Source organism: Lutra lutra, chromosome 2 (assembly GCF_902655055.1).
Source record: "Lutra lutra chromosome 2, mLutLut1.2, whole genome shotgun sequence".
Classification (NCBI taxonomy): Eukaryota; Metazoa; Chordata; class Mammalia; order Carnivora; family Mustelidae; genus Lutra; species Lutra lutra.
Genome location: NC_062279.1, coordinates 134,432,839 through 134,459,664, shown reverse-complemented (window position 1 = coordinate 134,459,664; position 26,826 = coordinate 134,432,839). Strand labels below are relative to the sequence as shown.

Genomic DNA, 26,826 nt, shown 5'->3' with positions numbered 1-26,826 from the left:
CAACCAGCTATCATTAAGTGTGAGTTTTCTTTGTTTTTTAATGTAAAGAGGGAAGAATTCTTATATTCATAGGATTCTACTGATATATATAATTATAAGCCTTTAGAACTGGAAACATCTATACTTTGATCTTACATCTGAGGAGACTGAGACCTATTGAAGTTCAGAGACCAAAGACCCAAATGTGGTAATTAGAGAGTTTACCTTAACCTTCCACTGAGTGATAGAGGAAACAGACTGTCAGCCAATGACAGTTATATATAAAGTATTTGTTTCATATGGTCTGTGTGTTTTCATGAATTCTTAAAGCAAAAAAATATAGTCTAGTGTGTATATATATCTATATATATAGTATTTAGATAATTAGGAATTGTTATTTGAATTATTTGTAGCAATTTCAGGATTACTCTTCATGTTTAATTGCTAAAAATCAAGAGTGATGAGAGTGTAGGAAGAATGCTTTTTGATATGTTTTGATATTACTGTTCCTATTTATTATTGAACATTTACACACTAGTTTTTCCTCTACATAAAGAAGTCAGGAAAATTTTTGTTTCCCTTTTATCCTGGGTAGTTATTATACACTGCATTTATATACACAGTTTTAGAAAATATATATAGCAACATAAATTGATATTACTGAGGTTCCTAAGAAAGATTTTCAAGATGAATGGCAGAAAACAGAAAGAGGTAACTAGAGATGAAAATTCTTGTGTTTCTCACATATTGTGGGAATCAATGGAAGAATAAAGCATAAATTCTCAAGGACCTGGAAAAGTTAATTCAAGTTCATAATGAGGTACTTCTACTGATCATCAATGTAACTGCCAGAGTAATTATATTTAGAGTATCTGTAAAGAAAAGGGAAAAAAAAGAAGAAAAGGAAAGGGAGGAAGGAAAGAATTAAATTAAATTAAATAGAACCCTTTAATTTGTAAGTGTGACTCAGTCTCTTTTCCATCTCTCCACGCAGACCTGACAATGAATATAATTTCTGACATTTGCCCTTTTTACTTCTCCTTTTACAACTTTTACTTGGAATAATAAAAGTGGAGAATGTATATCTTATGAACAGGGTTCTGTCCACACATATTTACGACATTGGCTTTTGTTTCTTCTTTTCTGTTTTCTCATTTCTGATGGCAGAAATGACACAGGCTTTGGGTATATTGTCAAATTATGTGTTCTGAACCCACTAACTACAGATCCTTATCTGTCTTGTGTAGTTTTATAATGATTAATCCAGAATATTCAAGCAATATTATGGTAAGAAATTGTCACTAGACATTTAAAAAGCATCTAGTTAAGAGGCACTGCTTGGAAATTGATAATTCTCAAAAACCAGAACTATAACCCATTCCACTTTCTGTTATTTATCCATCATGTATCTTTTACTTTCAATATTTAAACAACTTTATAAATTCATTTTTAACATTGTCTAGCTTGTGTTTAAGCAATTTATATGTTTATTACTCGCTGTCTAAAGTAGCACTTTCTTACGTTTATCTTAATTGTACTTGTGTAACAACTATAATATCACAAATAGAATTTAACTCTTTGTAGTGGGATAGTGGTTTTACTTCATTTTCTCATTTAAGCTTCATTATAACCTGTGAGATAGGAACTTAAAATCTATATTTAATAGGCAAAAATGTGTTTCTAAGTTTCAGTTAATTGACAAATCTTACATCTATTAAGTTGCAGAAGCTGAGGGACGTCTGGGAGGCTCAGTCAGTTAAGTTGCAGAAGCTCAATTGGAAACTAAATCCTACCCTTTAGTGAAGCATTTTACTGCAAGTGTTACATTCATTCAAAATATTTTAATAGCATAAAATTTAGTTGTCAATTTGTATAAAATTTAAATTTTTTGTCAATTTAAACATTACATTGTAAAAACTGCTGTCATACTCTGAAATACAGGCCATATAATATCACTATTATTATCTAAACATTTTAGACAAGTCACTTCAACCTTGACTTCCACTTTGTTCCCGGCATAAATAAAGAATTTGGATTTACTCCAAAAGGTGATAGAGGAGTTTAACATCTAAACATATCCAGGCACTACTAAGAACTGGTATTCTCTCATGAATTTCAATTAAAAACCTACAGATAACACAAGGGGAGTAAATGAACTGCGAGATGTTTATGCAATAGTTGGCTTCCAAAAAGCTCCTCTTTGAATTAATCAATTTACATTTTTCTGTGGCAGAATATTAGAAGCTATTCTCTGTGTGCAGTGTGAAGAAGGAAGCAGGAAATCTCCTTGTCTAAAGGGAATGGTATTCCAGCAATCCCGGAGGCAGATTATTGCATCATTTTATAGTGTCCATTTGACAAACTCTGAATTCCAATAATGCTTAATCTATACCAATTAAAATGTAAATATAAACATAGCAGGATTTCCTTCGGCCACCAGCCTAGAGATACAGTTATGGTTTAAACTAATAGTATGGCAATTATTCTCTGCCTCAATCACTCAAATTCCTCCTTTCAGCATTAAAAAGTGGTCAGAAGCTGCCATTGTGGTTAATTTTGACTATGTTCTGCCTAACCCCTGCTCCCCATAATCCTTGCAGATATCTCTATGTTGACTGATTCTTTTTTTTTTTTTAAGATTTTATTATTTGACAGAGAAAGACACAGCGAGAGAGGAAGCACAAGCAAGAAAAGTGGGAGAGGGAAAAGCAAGGCTCCCGCTGAACTGGGAGCCCAATGCGGGGCTCGATTCCAGGACCCTGGGATCATGACCCAAGCTGAAGGCAGATGCTTAACCCACTGAGCCACCCAGGCGCCCGACTGATTCCTTTTTAAGTAAACGTTACGCCAACATGGGGCTCAAACTCACAACTGCCAGATCAAGAGCCACATGCTCTACCAGCTGATCCAGGCAGGTGCCCTGATTGACTCTTGACTGACTTGGCTGATGTCACTCAGAGAACTGACATACTACCCTGACAATTCATGGAAAGAATCTTTGATTCCATTGCTGATTGTACTACCACCATCTCTGTATTCAAGGACTATTGGCCAGAGGGCCTCCTTCATCTGTGGCTGGGGACTGTGACACCAGGGAAGAGCCAACAGAAGGTCATACAGACTTTTCTCTAGGCTAAACCAGGGAGATTTACTCTTATAAAAGTGCTATCACTTTGCTATGTGCTCCTATCAGTCACTCAGCCCATCACTCACTGACTTAGTGTCATTTGGGCCTTTTCATTGAAAAGGTTCTTCTTGAAACCATTACCATTTCCCTATGACAGATGCTAATGTGATCCCAGTTTCTTTTCCTATTTTTTTTTTCCCCCATTCTGTTAGCAGACATCAGGTTCTAGGTACAGTGCAGGATTAAAAGCTGTGATTCCTGCACTGGAGTTTATTTTTTGAAATACCTTGTTAATGATTTGCTTTGTCTGAGAATTAAACTTGGAGAAGCTCTTGAGAACTTACCCCATCTCCATTTATTTTTTGTCAGAGAGAATGAAAAATTTCTTCTTCAACCTACATTTTATTTTCTGTGTAAACATGTTTGGGTTTTGGGTTACATGAAAGACATTTTTAAAAATATAATTAACAGTAGACTTTTAAACAGGATTTTGAACTATATTCAGTTGTATTAAAATTAGTGCTTTTTTCTTTGAAAAATGTAGAAAGTAGGGGCGCCTGGGTGGCTCAGTGGGTTAAAGCCTCTGCCTTCAGCTCAGGTCATGATCCCAGGGTCCTGGGATCGAGCCCCGCATTGGGCTCTCTGCTCAGTGGGGAGCCTGCTTCCTTCTCTCTCTCTCTCTGCCTGCCTCTCTGCTTACTTGTGATCTCTGTCTGTCAAACAAATAAATAAAATCTTTGAGAAAAAGAAAAAGAAAAATGTAGAAAGTATAATTTATTGACTTATATTTATGTTTACCTCTAGTACATGTGTACATGCACTTTCAAAGACAACATAATACTCTTAATTGGAAGGGGGAAGCAAGGTAGAAGGATATGTATACTGGACATAGATCCCGTTTTTTCTTCTGATCTTACAATGTAACAATAGAGAATATGAGCAGAGTAAAAATTATTTCAGGTTAATATCAATAGTACATACACATACCAAATAAATATACTGCAGAAGGGCAAATAGGTAAAGCTACGACATTAAAGATGGCTGTGAAGTCACCTGCAAAGAAGAGCTTGCAGGCAGCAAGGAAGAAGTTAATTTTACTTAGAGGAAAGAATTTGAATTTGTTTAAGTCAGGAAAACAGTTGATTTCATGTTTTCCACAGCCTTTAATTAGGGAACAGTGGTTTTAAAGAAAAGAGATAAAAAGGGGCTTTGTAAATTTAGATGAGAGAAATGAACACTAAAATACAAAAAAGGGAGTCTTTTGAGTAAATGAATATATTGAAAGTTTTTGATAAAAAATTGTTTAATCTTATCTGTGTGTAAGGTGCATTGAGTGTGGATAACTAGTGTTTGGAAAGAGCAAGGATATGATTATAGTAAATGAGGTGTGAGGATGAGAGCTCTAGAAAGGGAAAGAGGATGTGGATATAAAACTTTTCAGAGAAATAAATAGCAAAACTTACGAGATATGAAATGGAGATAGTTTTAGGGGATCAGTGAGTCTCCAAATTGAAAGTGAAATATTGTATATATGTGCATATATTCATATATATATTTCTGTGAGATAAAGATCAATGGATTTTTATCAGATCCTCAAAAAGGTTCATGTCTTTATTTTTTAATATAAAGAGCAATGAAGAAGCAGAAGTCGAAAAAGGAAAAATTGAAGAAAGCTGGCATCATTGAAAATGATGGTAAAATACAGGGAAGTATGGAATGAAAGGTGACGCAATTGAGTTTAATTTTTTTAATGATCTATTTGTTTGAGGGCACCTGGGTGGCCCAGTTGGTTAAACATCTCCCTTCAGCTCAGGTCATGATCTTGTGGTCTTGGGATCCTGACTTGTATCTGGCTCCCTTCACAGCGGGAAGTCTGCTTTTCCTCTTTTCCAGCCCCTGTCCCACCTGCACCACCCCCTTCCCCTCTTGCGTGCACTCTCTCTCTCTCAAAAAAGTAAATAGAAAAAGAGAGAGCACACAAGTAGGGAGTGGGTGGGAGTAGAGGGAAATGGAGAGAGAGACTCTCAGATAGATTCCCCACTGACTGTGGAGCCCAAACATAGGGTTTAATCCCAAAACCTTGAGATTAAGACCTGATCTGAAATCAAGAGTTGGATGCTCAACAAACTAAGCCAACTAATCCCAGGCACCCAATTGAGTTTATTATTATTATTATTTTTGTTTTTTTTTAATATTTATTTATTTATTTGACAGAGAGAGATCACAAGGAGGCAGAGAGGCAGGCAGAGAGAGAGGGGGAAGCAGGGTCCCCACTGAGCAGAGAGCCCAATATGGGTCTCGGTCCCAGGACCCTGAGATCATGACCGGAGCCAAAGGCAGAGGCTTAACCCACTGAACCACCCAGGCACCCCACCAATTGAGTTTATTTTTAATGTGTTACATTTCATTAAATGTTTTGGCAAACTAAAGCTAACAAAAGGAAGAGAATAAAGGGGCAATTCTGAGAATACATGACTAAAATTTTTGTAATACAATAGATGCATTATTTTTGCTATTTTTGTATACTGAAGTCTTCAATATTTCAATTTAATCATATTCACAGAAGCACCATAAATATCCCTTTCTCCATCATAAGCTTTTATATTCTACCCACTTGTTTAAGTGAACTTTTAAAACAAGGCTTGTTTATGGGGTTTCTTTTTATGATACATAGCATTTGAGTAACTAGCAATCTTACATTAGTGTAAATGGGAAGATAATGGAATAGGAAAATTGAACCTAGGACAATTAAGCAACTTGTAATGGTTAGGGATGAGATGGTAGCGGACCATTTCAAGAGGAACTCAGAAGCTAACAACGCTTCGGTCAAGTCATCAAATTACAGGTTCAGAAAAAAATAATTTATCAATTTAATCACTTTAAATTCAGAAGCCCTAATTACTAAACATGAATGATAATTAGTTGCTGTACCTAAAATATACCTGACATAATAACTGAAAATACTTTTCTAAATGTAACTGATGAATTTTGGATAAGTGTGAAAATGTGTTTAAGAGATCAGTTTATAAGCCAAAAGTAACAGGCTGGATATGTTAGTCAGAATCCTAAAATTTCCCTTAAATTCTGCTCTTTCTGGGGTATAAATCCTGGACAATCTCCTAGCTGAATATGATGGGTTTTTCTCCCAGGATTAGCCAAGTGAAATGATACAGCAGACTTTAAGATAGGGAGATTATTTTTGTCTGGGTAGGCATAATCTAATCATAACAGCCTTTGAAATGTGCTATATCTCAGGATTGTTGTAGAAGAGTCAGCCAGATGTTTGAAGCACCAGCAAGCTTCATTGAGCCTTTGCAGGCCTGCAGATTGAGGGGACAATGAAGAAGGGGACCAAAAATGGCCTCTAGGAAATGAGAATGACCTTCAGCCTCCTGCCAGCAAGAAATTAGGATTTGAATTGAATAATTGCAAAGAAATGAATCCTGTCATCAAGAATGATTTGTGAGCAGATATTTCCCAGGAGATTCCAGAGGACAACTCAGCCTGGCTGACACCCTAATTTTTATTTCAACCATGAGTTATCCTAAATAGAATGGCAAACTAGACTTCCAACTATAGATCCTTAGTGTTTCTTTCCTCCTGCTAACTTTGGGCTCAGTTTGTTCTTTTTCTAATTTTTCGAAATGTAAAGTAAGTTAATTTATTTGAGATCTTTCTGTTTTCTTAATATAATATATATTTATTGCTATAAGCTTTCCTCTCAGAACTGCTTTTACTGCATCCCACAAGATTTTAAATATTTTATTTATTTATTAGTCAGAGAGAGAGAGAGAGAGAGAGCAAGCACAAAGCAGGCAGAGTGGCAGGCAGAGGTGGAGAGAGAAGCAGGTTTTCTGCCAAGCAAGGAGCCCATGCGGGACTCGATCCCTACCCTGGGATCATGACCTGAGCTAACGGCAGTGGCTTAACCAACTGAGCCACGCAGGCGTCCCTCCCACAAGATTTTATATGCTGTGTTTTCATTTTCATTTGTTTTTAGATAATTTTTTATTTTCCTTTTTATTTTTACTTTAACCCGGTGGTTGTTTAGAAGTATGTGTTTACTTTCCATATATTTGTAGACGTTATTATTTTCCTTATTATTGATTTCTAATTTTACACCACTGTGATCAGAGAAGGTAGTATGATTTTCAGTGTTCTTAAATTTGCAAAGATTGTTGTGTGTGGCGTATCATATGATCTGTCCTAGAGAATCTTCCATGTGCACTTGCAAAGAGTGTGTATTCAGTTGTTTTTTTTTGGGGGGGGGTGGGCGAAATGCTCTGATTAAGTCTAATAAATCCATTTTTTTCTAGAGTATGGTTCAATTCAAGATTTCCATGTTGAAGGGCACCTGGATGGCTCAGTCATTAAGCATCTGCCTTTGGCTCAGGTCATGATCCCAGGGTCCTGGGATCAAGCCCCATGTCAGGCTCCCTGCCTGGCAGGAAGCCTGCTTCTCCCTCTCCCACTCCCCCCACTTGTGTTCCTTCTCTCTCTCGTCCTCTCTCTCTCTCTCTCTCAGTCAAATAAATAAATAAAATCCTTAAAAAAAAAAAAAAGATTTTCTTGTTGATTTTCTGCCTGGAGGATCTATCCATTGCTGATAGGGGATACTGAAGTACCCTACGATTATTGTATTGTTTCTTTTTTTCCTTAACATCTATTATTAATTGCTTAATATATTTTAGTGCTCAGGTTTTAACATATGTATTTATGGTTGTTTTATTTTCTTGATGTATTGACTCCTCTATCATTATATAATTGGTCTGTGTCTCCTATTACAACTTTTAGCTTCAAGTCTATTTTGTCTGATGTAACTGTCACCACCTTCTTTACATTTCCATTTGCTTGGAATATCATCTACCCATTCACTTTGAGCCTATACGTATGCCTTTATATTTGAAATGAGTCTCCTGCAGGCAGCAACTAGTTGGGTTTTCTTTTTTTTATCCATGCAGTCACTCTGTGTCTTTTGATTGGTAACTTCAATCCATTTACATTTAGGATGATTATTGATATGTAAGGATGTACTACTGCCATTTTATCATTTGTCTTCTGGTTATTTTATCTCTCCATTGTTTCTTTTCTCTTTCATTTCTGTCTACCTTTATATGTTGATGGTTTTCCATGATGATTTGCTCTGTCCCCTTTTTTTAAGTTTGTATCTGCTATAGGTTTTTTGCCTTTAGGTTACCATAAGGTTTACTTAGATAAAACAACTCATAGATAATACAGTCCTTTCCCGGACAATTGCAATTTATCTGGATTCACTTATAAAGTTTCTATCCTTTTTTTTTTATATTTTTTTATTAATTTTTTATTTTTTCAGCATAACAGTATTCATTATTTTTGCACCACACCCAGTGCTCCATGCAATCCGTGCCCTCTACAATACCCACCACCTGGTGCCCCCAACCCCCCACCGCCCACCCCTCCAAAATTCTCAGATCGTTTTTCAGAGTCCATAGTCTCTCATGGTTCACCTCCCCTTCCAATTTCCCTCAACTCCCTTCTCCTCTCCATCTTCCCTTGTCCTCCATGCTATTTGTTATGCTCCACAAATAAGTGAAACCATATGATAATTGACTCTCTCTGCTTGACTTATTTCACTCAGCATAATCTCTTCCAGTCCCATCCATGTTGCTACAAAACTTGGGTATTCATCCTTTTTTTTTTTCTTTTTCTTTTTTTTTTTTCAAGCTTTATAAACATATATTTTTAACCCAGGGGTACAGGTCTGCGAATCGCCAGGTTTACACACTTCACAGCACTCACCATAGCACATACCCTCCCCAATATCCATAACCCCACCACCCTCCCCCAACCCCCTCCCCCCATCAACCCTCAGTTTGTTTTGTGAGATTAAGAGTCACTTATGGTTTGTCTCCCTCCCAATCCCATCTTGTTTCATTTACTCTTCTCCTACCCCCTCAACCCCCCATGTTGCATCTCCTCTCCCTCATATCAGGGAGATCATATGATAGTTGTCTTTCTCTGATTGACTTATTTCGCTAAGCATGATACCCTCTAGTTCCATCCACGTAGTCGCAAATGGCAAGATTTCATTTCTTTTGATGGCTGCATAGTATTCCATTGTGTATATATACCACATCTTCTTTATCCATTCGTCTGTTGATGGACATCTAGGTTCTTTCCATAGTTTGGCTATTGTAGACATTGCTGCTATAAACATTCGGGTGCACGTGCCCCTTCGGATCACTACGTTTGTATCTTTAGGGTAAATACCCAGCAGTGCAATTGCAGGGTCATAGGGTAGTTCTATTTTCAACATTTTGAGGAACCTCCATGCTGTTTTCCAGAGTGGTTGCACCAGCTTGCATTCCCACCAACAGTGTAGGAGGGTTCCCCTTTCTCCACATCCTCGCCAGCATCTGTCATTTCCTGACTTGTTAATTTTAGCCATTCTGACTGGTGTGAGGTGATATCTCATGGTGGTTTTGATTTGTATTTCCCTGATGCCGAGTGATATGGAGCACTTTTTCATGTGTCTGTTGGCCATCTGGATGTCTTCTTTGCAGAAATATCTGTTCATGTCTTCTGCCCATTTCTTGATTGGATTATTTGTTCTTTGGGTGTTGAGTTTGCTAAGTTCTTTATAGATTTTGGACACTAGCCCTTTATCTGATATGTCATTTGCAAATATCTTCTCCCATTCTGTCAGTTGTCTTTTGGTTTTGTTAACTGTTTCCTTTGCTGTGCAAAAGCTTTTGATCTTGATAAAATCCCAATAGTTCATTTTTTGCCCTTGCTTCCCTTGCCTTTGGTGATGGACCTAGGAAGATGTTGCTGCGGCTGAGGTCGAAGAGGTTGTTGCCTGTGTTCTCCTCGAGGATTTTGAAGGATTCCTTTCTCACATTGAGATCCTTCATCCATTTTGAGTCTATTTTCGTGTGTGGTGTAAGGAAATGATCCAATTTCATTTTTCTGCATGTGGCTGTCCAATTTTCCCAACACCATTTATTGAAGAGGCTGTCTTTGTTCCATTGGACATTCTTTCCTGCTTTGTCGAAGATGAGTTGACCATAGAGTTGAGGGTCCATTTCTGGGCTCTCTATTCTGTTCCATTGATCTATGTGTCTGTTTTTGTGCCAGTACCATGCTGTCTTGATGATGACAGCTTTGTAATAGAGCTTGAAGTCCACAATTGTGATGCCACCAACTTTGGCTTTCTTTTTCAATATTCCTTTGGCTATTCGAGGTCTTTTCTGGTTCCATATAAATTTTAGGATTATTTGTTCCATTTCTTTGAAAAAAATGGATGGTACTTTGATAGGAATTGCATTAAATGTGTAGATTGCTTTAGGTAGCATAGACATTTTCACAATATTTACTCTTCCAATCCAGGAGCATGGAACATTTTTCCATTTCTTTGTGTCTTCCTCAATTTCTTTCATGAGTACTTTATAGTTTTCTGTGTATAGATTCTTAGTCTCTTTAGTTAGGTTTATTCCTAGGTATCTTATAGTTTTGGGTGCAATTGTAAATGGGGTTGACTCCTTAATTTCTCTTTCTTCTGTCTTCTTGTTGGTGTAGAGAAATGCAACTGATTTCTGTGCATTGATTTTATATCCTGACACTTTACTGAATTCCTGTACAAGTTCTAGCAGTTTTGGAGTGGAGTATTTTGGGTTTTCCACATATAGTATCACATCATCTGCGAAGAGTGATAGTTTGACTTCTTCTTTGCCGATTTGGATGCCTTTAATTTCCTTTTGTTGTCTGATTGCTGAGGCTTGTCTGATTGCTGAGGCTAGGACTTCTAGTACTATGTTGAATAGCAGTGGTGATAACGGACATCCCTGCCGTGTTCCTGACCTTAGCGGAAAAGCTTTCAGTTTTTCTCCATTGAGAATGATATTTCCAGTGGGTTTTTCATAGATGGCTTTGATAATATTGAGGTATGTGCCCTCTATCCCTATACTTTGAAGAGTTTTGATCAGGAAAGGATGCTGTACTTTGTCAAATGCTTTTTCAGCCTCTATGGAGAGTATCATATGGTTCTTGTTCTTTCTTTTATTAATGTGTTGTATCACATTGATTGCTTTGCGGATGTTGAACCAACCTTGCAGCCCTGGAATAAATCCCACTTGGTCGTGGTGAATAATACTTTTAATGTACTGTTGAATCCTATTGGCTAGTATTTTGGCCAGAATTTTTGCATCTGTGTTCATCAAGGATATTGGTCTATAGTTCTCTTTTTTGTTGGGATCCTTGTCTGGTTTTGGGATCAAGGTGATGCTGGCCTCATAAAATGAGTTTGGAAGTTTTCCTTCCATTTCTGTTTTTTGGAACAGTTTCAGGAGAATAGGAATTAGTTCTTCTTTAAATGTTTGGTAGAATTCCCCAGGGAAGCCGTCTGGCCCTGGGCTTTTGTTTGTTTGGAGATTTTTGATGACTGTTTCAATCTCCTTACTGCTTATGGGTCTGTTCAGGCTTTCTATTTCTTCCTGGTTCAGTTGTGGTAGTTTATATGTCTCTAGGAATGCATCCATTTCTTCCAGATTGTCAAATTTGTTGGCGTAGAGTTGCTCATAGTATGTTCTTATAATTGTCTGTATTTCTTTGGTGTTCGTTGTGATCTCTCCTCTTTCATTCATGATTTTATTTATTTGGGTCCTTTCTCTTTTCTTTTTGATAAGTCTGGCCAGGGGTTTATCAATCTTATTAATTCTTTCAAAGAACCAGCTCCTAGTTTCGTTGATTTGTTCTATTGTTTTTTTGGTTTCTATTTCATTGATTTCTGCTCTAATCTTTATGATTTCTCTTCTCCTGCTGGGTTTAGGGTTTCTTTCTTGTTCTTTCTCCAACTCCTTTAGGTGTAGGGTTAGGTTGTGTACCTGAGACCTTTCTTGTTTCTTGAGAAAGGCTTGTACCGCTATATATTTTCCTCTCAGGAGTGCCTTTGTTGTGTCCCACAGATTCTGAACCGTTGTGTTTTCATTATCATTTGTTTCCATGAATTTTTTCAATTCTTCTTTAATTTCCTGGTTGACCCATTCATTCTTTAAAAGGATCTAGTTTAGTCTCCATGTATTTGGGTTCTTTCCAAATTTCCTCTTGTGATTGAGTTCTAGCTTCAGAGCATTGTGGTCTGAAAATATGCAGGGAATGATCCCAATCTTTTGATACCGGTTGAGACTTGATTTAGGACCAAGAATGTGATCTATTCTGGAGAATGTTCCATGTGCACTAGAGAAGAATGTGTATTCTGTTGCTTTGGGATGAAATGTTCTGAATATATCTGTGATGTCCATCTGGTCCAGTGTGTCATTTAAGGCCTTGATTTCCTTGTTGATCTTTTGCTTGGATGATCTGTCCATTTCAGTGAGGGGAGTGTTAAAAATCCCCTACTATTATTGTATTCTTGTCGATGTGTTTCTTTGATTTTGTTATTAATTGGTTTATAAAGTTGGCTGCTCCCACGTTAGGGGCATAGATATTTAAAATTGTTAGATCTTCTTGTTGGACAGTTCCTTTGAGTATGATATAGTGTCCTTCCTCATCTCTTATTGTAGTCTTTGGCTTAAAGTCTAATTGATCTGATATAAGGATTGCCACTCCTGCTTTCTTCTGATGTCCATTAGCATGGTAAATTCTTTTCCACCCCCTCACTTTAAACCTGGAGGTGTCTTCGGGTTTAAGATGCGTTTCTTGTAGGCAACATATAGATGGGTTTTGTTTTTTTATCCATTCTGATACCCTGTGTCTTTTGATTGGGGCATTTAGCCCATTAACATTCAGGGTAAGTATTGAGAGATATGAATTTAGTGCCATTGTATTGCCTGTAAGGTTACTGTTATTGTATATTGTCTCTGTTTCTTTCTGATCTACTACTTTTAGGGTCTCTCTTTGCTTAGAGGACCCCTTTCAATATTTCCTGTAGAGCTGGTTTGGTATTTGCAAATTCTTTCAGTTTTTGTTTGTCCTGGAAGCTTTTAATCTCTCCTTCTATTTTCAATGATAGCCTAGCTGGATATAGTATTCTTGGCTGCATGTTTTTCTCATTTAGTACTCTGAATATATCATGCCAGCTCTTTCTGGCCTGCCAGGTCTCTGTGGATAAGTCTGCTGCCAATCTAATATTTTTACCATTGTATGTTACAGACTTCTTTTCCCGGGCTGTTTCAGGATCTTCTCTTTGTCACTAAGATTTGTAAATTTTACTATTAGGTGACGGGGTGTGGACCTATTCTTATTGATCTTGAGGGGGGTTCTCTGAACCTCCTGGATTTTGATGCTTGTTCCCTTTGCCATATTGGGGAAATTCTCTCCAATATTTCTCTCCAATATACCTTCTGCTCCCCTCTCTGTTTCCTCTTCTTCTGGAATCCCAATTATTCTAATGTTGTTTCGTCTTATGGTGTCACTTATCTCTCGAATTCTCCCCTCGTGGTCCAGGAGCTGTTTGTCCCTCTTTTGCTCAGCTTCTTTATTCTCTGTCATTTGGTCTTCTATATCGCTAATTCTTTCTTCTGCCTCATTTATCCTAGCAGTGAGAGCCTCCATTTTTGATTGCACCTCATTAATAGCTTTTTTGATTTCAACTTGGTTAGATTTTAGTTCTTTTATTTCTCCAGAAAGGGCTTTTATATCTCCCGAGAGGGTTGCTTTAATATCTTCCATGCCTTTTTCAAGCCCGGCTAGAACCTTGAGAATCATCATTCTGAACTCTATATCTGACATATTACCAATGTCTGTATTGATTAGGTCCCTAGCCTTTGGTACTGCCTCTTGTTCTTTTTTTTGTTGTGAATTTTTCCGCCTTGTCATTTTGTCCAGATAAGAGTATATGAAGGAGCAAGTAAAATACTAAAAGGGTGGCAACAACCCCAGGAAAATATGCTTTAGCCAAATTAGAAGAGATCCCAAATCGTGAGGGGGGAGAAAGGGGATAAAAAGGGGTTCAAAAAGAAAAAAAAAAACTATTTAAAAAAAGAAAGCTGATAAAGAAAAAATATAAAAAGAGGAAAAAATATATATATATTAGATAAACTTTCAGATAGTGGTTGATTTTCTGTTTCTAGAATTGCTGTTCTTCTTCTCTTCGATCTCCCGTTGGATTTATAGGTGTTTGCAATCTTTAGATAAGCTATTTAGCTGATCTCCCGCTACCCGAAGTAGTCTCAGCCTGCTACCTCTCCGCCATCTTGACTCCTCCCAGTTTCTATCCTTTTAATCCTCCTCTTTTATATTTTTAATGTCACAACTTATTTATTTTAATGTTGTGATTTCATTATCAAGTTGCAGTTGCTATAATTATTTTTAATACTTTTTTTAAACCTTATGTTATGGTTAAGAGTTTAGTATGCTATTCAGGGCACCTGGGTGGCTCAGTGGGTTAAGGCCTCTGCCTTTGGCTCAGGTCATGGTCCCGGGGTCCTGGGATTGAGCCCTGCATGGGGCTCTCTGCTTAGCAGGGGAGCCTGCTTCCCCCTCTCTCTCTCTGCCTGCCTCTCTGCCTACTTGTGATCTCTAGCTGTCAAATAAATAAATAAAATCTTAAAAAAAAAAGAGTTTAGTACACTATTCTAATAAAAGAGTTACATTATTTTAACTCTGAATATTTATCACCTCAGTCAGAGTTTTGTGTACTTTTGTTGTTCATTTTTTCTTGAACAGCTCCTTTTAATATTTCTTCAAGGCAGGTCTAATGATGGTGAACTTCCTAAGGTTTTGTTTGGGAAAGCCTTTATTTCTCCTTCATTTCCAAAGGATAACTTTGCTGGGTATAATATTCTTGGCTGGTAGTTTTTATCTTTAAATATTTTGAATATGCTATTCCAGTCTCTCCTGGCCTATAGTTTCTGTTAAGAAATCTGCAGATAGCTCTTGGAGATATTTTTGTAGTTTACTGTCTTTTCCCCCAGTTTTCTTTAAAATTCTTTATCATTGGCATTTGACAGTTTTATTATAATGTATTGTGGAGAATATCTTTTTGCATCCCGATAATAGTGTTTTGTCAGCTTTCCTGGACTTGTATATCTTTTTCCAGGTTTAGAAAGTTCTTAGCTATTATTTCTTTATATAAACTCCTTCTTTTCTCTTTTGGAATACACATTATTCTTATGCTGGCTTTTATAATGGACTCTGATAGCTCTGGTAGTGTTTCTTTACTTTTTTTTTTTTTTTTTTGGAGGTGTAAGTGAATTTTTATTGGGAAGGGAAGTTGTCAACTTAAACAGCAGCAAATGAAGAATGAATAAGGAAACTTCCTGTTGTCACAGATACACAGGACCTCCGTCATATATGATACAGGAGGCATTTTAATTTGTGACCCCCAGCGCAGAAATGCCAAATGCTTTTCCATTCAATCGAATACTTCTGGATTCCTACCAAAAAGGAATACATTAAGAGCATGGAAAAGTTGCTTATGGAAAGGAAACCCCTGAAGAGGGAGGGAGGGAATGTAGAAATTAGGAAGTTATGCAGAACACTCTGTAAATTGTAATGACTACATTTTCATATCTTCACAGTAATACAAAACACAGTCACTTGCAGAACTGGTTCAGATTACTTCAATACCAGATACATTTTTAGTCCTCTAGAGAAGTGTTTGGAAGTTACTTGTGTTTATAGGAAATGAAGCTATTAATACTTTTCTACAGCAGTAACTGCACACCAGGAAGGCCAAGACAAACACAAAATCAAGGAATGGAGTTTTTCCCAAAGCTGCGGTGTGAAAAGACTATAAACAGTTGATTCCATACACATGAGTGGGTTCTTTGCTATAGGAAATCCAAATGGAATAAGGAATGGAGATGAGTAAAAAGGTTTCTTGAGGGGACGAAGGATGACCACCCTGTAAGCATTTAGTTTTCTGCCCCTTCTGCTGCATCACATTCTTCTCCTGCACTGTCTGATGTCCATAATGTTAGGTTGTCTCTAAGCAACTGCATGATGAGGGTGCTGTCTTTGTAGGAATCTTCATTCAGTGTGTCAAGTTCTGCGATGGCCTCATCAAAAGCCGTTTTAGCCAGGGTGCAGGCAAGCTCTGGGTTATTAAGGATCTCATAGTAAAACACAGAAAAGTTAAGAGCCAGCCCCAGGCGGATCGGGTGCGTGGGCTGCATCTCTTTCTTGCTTATGTCAAAAGCCTCTTGGTAAGCTCCTTGGAAATTATCTATCGTTTGCTTTCGATCATCACCACATGCAACTTCAGCAAGGTACCGGAAGTAATCTCCCTTCATTTTCAGAAAGAAGACCTTACTCTCTGGATTAGTTGCATTGGCTATTAAATACTTATCCAACAATTCCCACACCGTGGTGCAGATGGACCTCAGCTCGGACTCCACTTTCTCCCGATAGTCCTTAATCAGCTGCAACTTCTTGTCCGAGGTGTCGGTTTTCTGCTCGATGCTCGAGATGACCCTCCAGGCGGACCTGCGGCCGCCGACCACGTTCTTGTAGGCCACCGAGAGCAGGTTGCGCTCCTCGTTGGACAGCTCGGCGCCCTGCTCGGTCACGGCCTTCATGCAGGTGGCCATGTCGTCGTAGCGCTCGGCCTGTTCGTTCAGCTTCGCCTTCTGGATCAGCTCCGTCTTCTCCATGGGGACGCGGAGAGGAGAGCGAGGGCGAGCACCGAGCCGGATCGGGAGGAGGCGTGCGGACAGCCTTCACGTCTCAGCGGCCGCGGCGCAAGTCCCACCACTTTGATCCGCTTTTGGCTTTAGCCGAGGACCCTCCCGTCCGTGTTTCTTTACTTTTAAAAAATTTTAGTTCTCTCTCTTCTTCAACTTGAATTTTTTCTAGATTCCTATCTTTTAGCTCACTAATTCTCTCTTCCATGTGATCTGCTGGTGTTTTTTGTTTTTTGTTTTTTTTGTTTTTTTTTTTTTTCAGTGCATTCTAATGCATTCTTCATTTCATTTACCAAGTTCTTCAGCTCCAGAATTTCTGTTTGGTTCTTTTTTAGATTTTAGTTCATTTGGTGAAGTACTCCTTATCTTCATTAATTTTATTCATGAGATCATTGTATGGCCTTTTTGAGTTTTCTTGTACCTCATCGAATTTCTTCATAATAGTTATTTTCAATTCTTTATCATTTAGGTTGCAATATTCCACATATTTTGGTTCAGTTGCTAGAATGTTGTCATTTTCTTTTTGTGATATTGCAATATGATGATTTTTTGTGGTGTTCAATGGGAAGTGCCTATATCCTCACATTTAAGGTAGTGAATGAACACCATTTTTTTTTTTTTTTTTTAGAATTTCCTTTTTATTTATTAGCTTGTTGGCCAGTAAGAAACAAGATGTTTTCTCTGAGTAAAATCTAGGTCTTCTGCTATCTTCCGGGTTAGTTATATGTTTTTTTTTCTTAACTTAATTTTTACTTTTTCAGTGTTCCAAGATTCATTGTTTATGCACCACACCAAGTGCTCCATGCAATGCATGCCCTACTTAATACCCACCACCAGACCCTGCCAAGCCTTCACCCCCTTCTCCTCCAAAACCCTCAGTTTGTTTCTCAGAGTCCACAGACTCTAATGGTTCATCTCCACATCTCATTTCCCCCAACTCACTTCTTCTCTCCATCTCCCAATGTCCTCGGTGTTATTCCTTATGCTCCACAAGTAAGTGAAACCATATGATAATTGACTCTCTCTGCTTGAGTTATTTCACTCAGCATAATCCCCTCCAGTCCTGTCCATGTTGATACAAAAGTTGGGTATTCATCCTTTCTGATGGAGGCATAATACTCCATTGTATATATGGACCATATCCTCTTTATTCATTCATCTGTTGAAAGGCATCTTGGCACTTTCCATAGTTTGGCAACTGTGGCCATTGCTGCTATGAACATTGGCTTATTTTGGTTTTAACAGTTTAACAGGTTGGTAGCTAAAAGTTTTCCTTTTGCTTCCCATAAGGTGGCACTATAGCACAAGTTTTTGGTCACTCTTAAGTTGACTTTTGGCTAAGGTGGGGAAGAGCAGGCATTTTAAAAAAAAGGTAAAAGAAAAGGTGTGCGGCAAGGTGGACTGGAGTGGTAGTGGGGTGATATACTTAGCACTTTGTACTTCCAGGGTGTGTTCATGGCCCAGTAGGGGGGATCCTCAAGTGGGAAGGTCCCAGAGGTCTGTGGGCAGCCTTCTTGCTTTCTGTAGAAGACAGTAGAGATGCTTTCCTTCACTCAGTTCTCTTTGCTAATGTCCCTTTCCTTTCTTTTGCCCTAGACACAGCAGTCTTTCCTCAGAGAGAGCAACTGATCTAAGCAGTAGCATGATGTTGGATAGAACCCCACTCACTGCCTTCCACTTTCACCTCCTCTATGAGAAAGATCATGCTGGCTCACTGCCACTGCCTTCTCTCCTATCACCTCCTTTGCCCTTGATGATTCTGTAACCACTTCCCTCTTTGTGCTCCCTTGGTGCTTCAAAACACACTTTCAGGGGCAAAGATGGGTGGATCTCTTGGGTGTCCTGATATGTTGTGCAGACATGCTCCCCCCCCCCCCAGTTATGGATGTCCAATTAGTTGTAAATCAAAGGGAAAGAAAAAAAAATGACTCACAGTGCTATGATTCTGATGTCAACATTAAGAGTATTTTAGATTGATTTTTTTTCCTGATGAGTCAAGAAGAGGCATTTCATCATCCATGGATTTTTAAGTGTACCTGAGAACAGCCACTGGAAAGATTCCTACAGATGACCAACCTCTCTCATTTATTCTTACTCTTGTGATCCCAGACAGAAAACATTTTATTATAAGATAAATTATTTGCAAAATCTTAGCTCCAATTGTGAACTATTGTCTCCCAGGCAGTATTGCATATAGTGTTAGTTTGAAAAGTACAGAACAATCTAAATGCACAGACAGCTGTATAGTTGTTGGAGGTTTCAGTATGTCCCTTTATTGTCAACTGGGGTTGAGGAAAATCTTCAACTATATATAACTTATCTCCACACTCTGATTTATTATTTTTCATGCATTTTTTTTCTTTTAAATGTGTCTCCCTATTTCCTTTTTCATCTGCTTTTTAAATTATGCTAGAGAGAATAGCAAAACTGCCCCTCACTGCCACCTAACAATAATCTCACACAATACAGTGAGTTTTAAAATAATTCAAAATATACTTATTCAAGCAGAGATATATGAGAAAGTCATGAGACATGTTAACTGACTGATCTAGTGGCCATGAAGTTGAGAAAGGGAAGTGTGATCATGCTGTATATTATTTGCTTTTTAATTTTTAAAACACTGTCTTCTGTTTGCTTTTCTGAACTTATAGCAAAATTAAATATGAAAGTTTTCCTACTCACCATATGTACCTGAGCTGTGACCTATAGTCAAATGAAAAACTACGTCTATTATTTATGTTTCTAAGTGAAAATGATAAACCAATAAACCAAATAAATTGAAGTTGGAAAGTGGTTTAGTTTTAACTTTTCTTCTATCACAAACTTATGCTAGCATTATGTGAGACATTGGATGAGAAAATACCTAGATTATTGGTGAGAAAAATATATGCCTGTAAAGCTTGGATCACCTCCTGATATGTGGCTTGCTTATCTGGCAAAAACTTCCAGATAGTATACTGTACAATGGAACTCATTTGTGAGTTACAGAAGCACTTTGACCTAACAGACAAGTTTTGAAAATGTAAATTGCTCCTACAGATGTTTTCCCCTCCCCCTCCTCAAGCAAGCCTTTAGCTATTTACACTGATAGCACAGATATTGCTTCATCCTATTCTCACTATGTATTTATACTACCAACATAAAATAGTAGGGATAAATTTTGTTTTAAAACATAAAACTTTAACAGAGTTTAAAGCGTCTTCACATACCGGAAAATTCTCAGCTAAACCAATGACAAGGAAAACATTTGTTATTATTGTTTACTACATTTAGTGATTTAGTACATTTTTGTGATTGCTAAAAATTAAGAGCACTGATCAACACAAATTCAAACGTGTTTTGGTAGTCTTTATACTGAGCATATGATTAAGCCTGGTCTTTGCTCACTGGTTTTTATATGGATTGTTTAGCCTATATCTGGAAAAAACACTGCCAAAGGCAGAAAATCAAATTATCTTAATTATTTTTATGTTCTAGTGGTAAACCCAAAGCTATGTGATATGTTTATCTTTTTCCTGGATTTGTTATGTTAATCCCCTTAATTAAACCTTAAAACCACAATATGCTGGCATTTAAAAAGCTGCTGATGGAATCAAAGCCAAAGAATTTATAGAGAACAGATGACAGCCCCTCTCCCCCAGCAGTCTCACACCCTAACCTCAGCTTTGAGAGGCCTGAGCAGCTGAGTAATTACAGTCCCTTCCCTGTAAGTTTGCAATGTTGCAGAAACAGTGTCTGGTCTCCTGGGAGAGCTCTCCTCCATCTAACAATTTACTGATCTGGGGAAGAAAAGTCCAGCAAGTTGGGGTGCCACCTCAGACATAATGGGATACATGGACAAGGAAGAAAAACTTACATACACACACACACGCAAAAAAGTACATGTGTAATTTGTAAATACATAAATAAAACAAATATTTTTGATGCATTTTATAGATATACTCACACTAACACACAAGTATGTACTGAATTCTGCACCCTCCACTCATATGTTGAAGCCCCAATACCCAATGTGATGATGTTTGATGTTTGGACATGATGTCTTTGGGAGATAATTAAGTTTAACTGAGCTCTTAAAGGGTGGGGTCTTGATAATTGGCTTAGTGCCCTTATAAGAGAAGATACCAGATAGCATGCCTTTTCCCTCTCTCTCTCTGCCATATGAGGACACAGCAATAAGTCCTTCTCTATCTTCAAACCAGGAAGAGTGCTCTCACCAGGAACATTAGCTAGCCCCTTGATCTTGGATTCCCCAGACTCTAGAACTGTGAGAAAATAAATTTCTGTAGTTTAAGCCACAGAATCAATGGTATTATGTTATGGCAGCTCAAGCAGACTAACACACACACACACACACACACACAAAATGCGAAAAAATTCTGAAAATTAAAATAAGGAAAATACATTCATATTATTCTTGATAACAGACAGTAATTTGATTTTCTCTCAAAATCTGGGATCCCTGTATAACATTAGTTGTTAGAAAATAAAATAATGAATCCTGTAAATGTAATATACTGTACCTTAGGTTTGTTCTAGAAACCACTAGGCTAAATTTATCATAATATATAGTCTTATGGCATAGATAACAAGTATAATACTATTGCCAGTAAGTTCCAGCATAAATCATCCAAAACATAGTAGATGATCAGTATTTATCCATGCCAAAATTCTATGTTAGAAAGTGGTGTTTAAAGTGTTTCTCTTGTGATTGCTACCAGTTCATCCACTTAATCCTTTCTATTCTAGGTCTCTTATTCTCATCCCTATCACATCTGTCCTTGTTAAGGGCACTGATGTTCCCTACATGATTAACTACACCATATAAATACTCCTAGAGCCAAGAGTCTAGTTATATTATTCCTTCTTTAGAAATATTTACTAGTCAACCATATAATCCTCAAAATTCCTCTGTCTTACCTTTAAAACCTTTGGTAAATTTTCTAACATGTATTTTTGACCTTATCAACTACACTTGCCCTTATAGCTATACTGGATTTCAGTCAAACAAGAAAATCTTTCTGCTTACAAATTCACCTGCAGTTGGCTGCTTCTTTTCTTCTTGTAGGAATACTTTCCTCTTCATTGAAGTCTGTATAAATCCTACCTATTGCTCAAAACTTAATTTAATTCCATTTTAACTAAAGCATGCATTTATTAAGTATATACTCCATCATGTCTTTTGCTACTTACCACAGACAAAAAGACAAATGAGACATGATCCTTGATATCCAGGAGCTTAAAGACAAAAGTACTGAAAAAAAATGTGTAAACAAATAAATTTGATGTGATTTTATAGATACCAGAAGTGTATATAACATGTAATAGAAACTAAATGAAGGGAATGACTGAGGAAGAGTTGAAATAATTGATATTCTGCTGATGGACAGAAGGTGACATTTATTTATATGCTAGAAAAATAAAAACAATAAAGACATTTTAAATAGAAAAGAATAATGGCAATGTTCAGATATGTGCAGGTAATTTCAGATATGTCACGGTGTATTGGGGCTAGAGCTGTAAGGGTAGTGAGGCATAACAAATTGTATAATGGTCAAAGAACAGATCATAATGACACTGTTTAAAAGTCAGGAGTTCTCAGTTACTTTGATGCCATTAAGCTTACTTTTGAAACCCATTCTATATTATATAGAAAAGAGTAAAATGCTCTCACATTCTGTAATAAATACAATTTATGTAAAATTATATGACATTTATTGAGTTGCTGTTGGCTTATTGAGATGTCACATTTGTAAAGATTAAATTAGCATTTAGTAAAGTCAATTTTGTTAATATTTCAAAAATTATAAAATATCAATAAGGTTTAAGATACCTTAAGTGCTATGGACATCCAGTGGATAAAATTACTCTGACATACATGGCAGATATTCATTGGAATATTTTTAATAGGTAAATTCTATATTTAGATTTATGTTTCAGGTAAATCGATTTAGAGGAATAGAAGAAGATGGACTTAAAGGGAATAAGAATAAGTGCCATATAGCTACCTCATATAGCTGTCATGGTGAGTCATGTTTTCTTACCCCCAGATTTTTTAGCACTTGAGGGAATTTCAGTTAAGGTTATGATGGAGTAGTTTATAACAGATTAACACTCTCACCAAGACCAATTAGAAAGCCACAGTAAACATGGAAATAAACTATGTTTGAAGGCATTGGAGAACTGCCAAAGCAGTCAAATCTTGAGGAGCCAAAATCACAGACAAACTTACTAAATCAGCCTCACAATTCATTGTTTCAACTATGCAGAACTAGAGATTGAGATGCCTAAAATATGGCTAAGCAACTTCGCAAAATATTTATCAGTCTACAAATTCTGGGGAGACCGGAAAAGAAAAAGAACACCTCGAGATCTACCAAGAGACCATTCCAATCTCTCAGTTCAGAGCCTAGGAAAGGATATAAACATGAGGTGGACCAAAGATCACAACAGAGGTTTATAGCCCTTTGGATCATTTCAGACTACAATTATACTGTAGTGATCTGACCAAACTCTAGTTTCCTGGAAGAGAATAAGATGAATCTTTTCCTAGGATGGCAAATCATCCATCAACCTTAACATTTTTGCATATAAAATCTCTGCTATTCATTTTAAAATTATCAGATACAAAAGGGAAGAGAAACAGGCAATAGAAATAGATCAAAGGTGTTTCAGATAATAGAGTAACTATACTTGGACATTAACATAACTCTGAATAATATGTTTAAGAAAATAGATAACAAGATATAGAATTTCATCAGAGGACTGGAGTGTAAAATGATTAAATGAAAATTCTAGAAATGAAAACTGCAACTGAATTAAGAAATCTGTAGTGTAGATAGGATTAACGGCATTTCAGACAAAGTCAGAGAGACTTGAAAATAGGTCAGTAAAAAATATTTGGCCTAAAGCACAGAATGAAAGGAAACTAGAGTGGGGCACCTGGGTGGCTCAGTCAGTTAAGCCTCTGACTCTTGGGCACCTGGGTGGCTCAGTGGGTTAAAGCCTCTGCCTTCGGCTTGGGTCATGACCTCAGGGTCCTGGGATGGAGCCCCGCATCAGATTCTCTGCTCAGCAGGGAGCCTGCTTCCCCCGCCCCTCTCTGCTTACTTGTGATCTTTCTCTCTGTCAAATAAATAAATAAAATCTTAAAAAAAAAAAAAAAAGAAAAAGTGCAAAGGAAACCATTCTATGCAGAGCAAAGTAAAACTACTAAGAGCTAAATTTGGAAAGAAACCATTAAAAACTGAAAATAAAAGATACACTGTCTTCAAATGAAATCTGGTCTTTTTTTTTTTTTTAAGAACAATTTGTCAAAGAAAAAACATTTAAAAATTTAAAACATTTTGAACATAATGATAGCATAATTACGATTTTGTATTTTAAGATAATAAAAATATGACATAGTAAGATCAATTTTCTCATGATCATATATGAAATAGTCCTAATCAAAATATAAATACATGCACAAAGATAATATATACACATATACATATAAGAGATAATGTTTCATAGGCAAATTTGTTTAACGTCAAGAATGCAATATTGTTTAAAGATTTGTATACCAATCAAGATAATTCCTCACATTAAGAAAAAAAAAAAGTACACCTACTTAGATGGAGACAAGGCATTTGATAAAATTCAACATATATTCATTTCTAAAACACCTAGCAAAGTAGGAATAAATGGTCAGGATTAACGTTGGTTAAGAATAGTTATAATCAGGGTGCCTGGGTGCTCTGTTGGTTAAGCAACTGCTTTCAGCTCAGGTCATGATCCTGGAGTCCCAGGGCTCCCAGCTGACTGGGGAGTCTTGTTCTCCCTCTGACCCTCACCCCTCTCATACTCAATCCCTCTTTCAAATAAATAAATAAAATCTTTCAAAAAATAGATATAATCAAATTGTAATCAATAGTATTAAAATGCTCTAAAAAAGATACTACTTCTCACACAACACCTGCAGTTGGGTCTAATATTTGCATGCATTTATGATAGCACCCATCATTTTGCAAGATGTGTCTTATTTTTTCAGGAGTCAGAGAGGTGAAATAAATAGGTGGGGACCACTGCTCTGTCTCTTTTAGTTTCATAGGTAGAGATATTAATTTGTTTTTATTTATGATCTTGGCCAAGGAAGACCAATAATAGATGATTCCACTTGGCCTTCTACACTATCATTTCTCTTACCCCACAGGCCAAGGTCCTGGGAACCTTCCCTACCTTTTTTTTTTTTTTTTTTTTTTTAGATATTATTTAAGAGAGCAAAAGAGAATGAGAAAGAGAGCAAGCATGAGCCAGGGGGAAGAGCAGAAGGAGAGGGAGAAGCAGCCTCCCTTATGAGCAAGAAAGCAATCTGACATAGTACATGACCTGAGCTAAAGGCAGACATTTAACTGACTGAGCCACCAAGCCACCCCTTGTCCCAACTTAACGTTTTTCAAACTCCTGAAGATCTACTCTTGATTTTCTTTGATTGAGCTGCCTTTCCTGTCTGCCTTCTATTTTGTCCCTAAAGGCATCAGCTTATCTTAACCATATCCATATTTCTCTGCAGATCAAGCCTCCCCTAGCTGCCTCTTTGAGGTTACTATGCATTAAAATATTTGTCTCCCCTGACTCTAAAAGACCTTTATTTTTATCAGTTTTTATTTTCATCATTGTGGCAACTGAATCCAGTTCTGCAATAGCATCTTCTTTGGCAGGCCTGGCCAACAGATTAAGTTCTCAGTGACAATTTTGGTGCTTTTATAGCAGTCTTCTGCCTTGCTCTGGTAAGTAGGCATTTTCCAGGTCTTTTTGTCAAATATAGTTCTCCAGTGAGATTTCTGCTCTTACATAACATATCTATTCAAATATGTTCGCATCTTGAAGCTTTTGAATTCCTTCTCCCACTATATGCCCCAATGATTCTGGCATTTCTTCTACATTTGGTAAGAACCTTCAGTTTTTCCATATGTCTAGGGGCTTTTATAGTGGATTTTTACCTCCTCCTGGTTTGTCTATCATTCTAGAGTGTTAAATACTGTATCTCAGGTGACTTGATCCAAATAAACATTCTCTAATCCAACATTTTGTACCACTCCATCTGATCAAGCAATTTCATAAGACATTCTCATGCATATGCTCTCAGCTCCTGTAGGTTTACTCTATCTAAGTCCTGTAGCTTCTTTGGGACATGGTTTTAGGATTATATTGTCAAGACTATTATGTCCCTGGATGGGTTATATTATGTATTAGCCATAGTCATTTATTGAATGGACAGGAAAGGCATTGTGGTAGATAATTATGGACAGAAATAGGTTATTTGGAAGAAGAAGAGGTTTTTGTATCATCTTTAAGCAATAGGAGAGTGCTCTTCATTAAGAAAGAGAATTGGTCAATCTTATAGTCTTGCAGGACTCAGATGAATTTGTTTTCAGTTTTACAAAGTTTTTAGTTTTATAAAGCATACCAATTAAAAATAAGCATGGGCTATTTAGTTGTTAAGTAACTTTAAGTAATTGTTTTTTTTTTTTTTTTAAGATTTTATTTATTTGACAGACAGAGATCACAAGCAGGCAGAGAAGCCGGCAGAGAGAGAGAGGAGGAAGCAGGCTCCCTGCTGACCAGAGAGCCCGATGCGGGGCTCGATCCCATGACCCTAGGATCATGACCTGAGCCGAAAACAGAGGCTTTAACCCACTGAGCCACCCAGGCACCCCAACTTTAAGTAATTGTAATGAGAGTAAATGATATATTGTAGATCTTCTTACATTAATGAAAATTTTTTTCATTCTATTTAGATAAAAATATTTAGGTATTAGGTTAAAGTCTTTCTAATATATTCTTTTTTTTTTAAGATTTATTTGAGAGAAAAGAGCAGGGGGAGGGGCAGAAGGAAAAGGTGAGGGAGAGAATCTCAAGGAGACTCCCATTGAGCACAGAGCCCACTGCAGGGCTCAATCTCATGACCCTGAGATTATGACCTCAGCTGAAATCAAGAGTTGAACACTTAACTAATTGAGACACCCAGGCACCCCACTAATATATTCTTTAACACAACTTACCAAAATATTTCAAAATCCCTTTTTATTGTTCTAAAAAGGAGGAGACAAAAAACAAATTCAATCATATGACAAA

General features: G+C 37.1%; 1 protein-coding gene across 1 annotated transcript; it reads right to left on the bottom strand.

The window, feature by feature from the left end:
* Positions 1-15,264: 15,264 nt before the first annotated feature.
* On the bottom strand, positions 15,265-16,797 carry LOC125093393 (14-3-3 protein theta-like). Its single transcript, XM_047718447.1, has one exon. The coding sequence runs from the start codon at positions 16,675-16,677 to the stop codon at positions 15,940-15,942; it is 738 nt and encodes a 245-aa protein (XP_047574403.1). The 5' UTR covers positions 16,678-16,797; the 3' UTR covers positions 15,265-15,939.
* Between the last annotated feature and the right edge of the window lie 10,029 nt (positions 16,798-26,826).

What these genes read in the sequence shown, in the direction of transcription:
- LOC125093393 (XM_047718447.1), bottom strand. Translation starts at nt 16,677, where the DNA reads ATGGAGAAGACGGAGCTGATCCAGAAGGCGAAGCTGAACGAACAGGCC.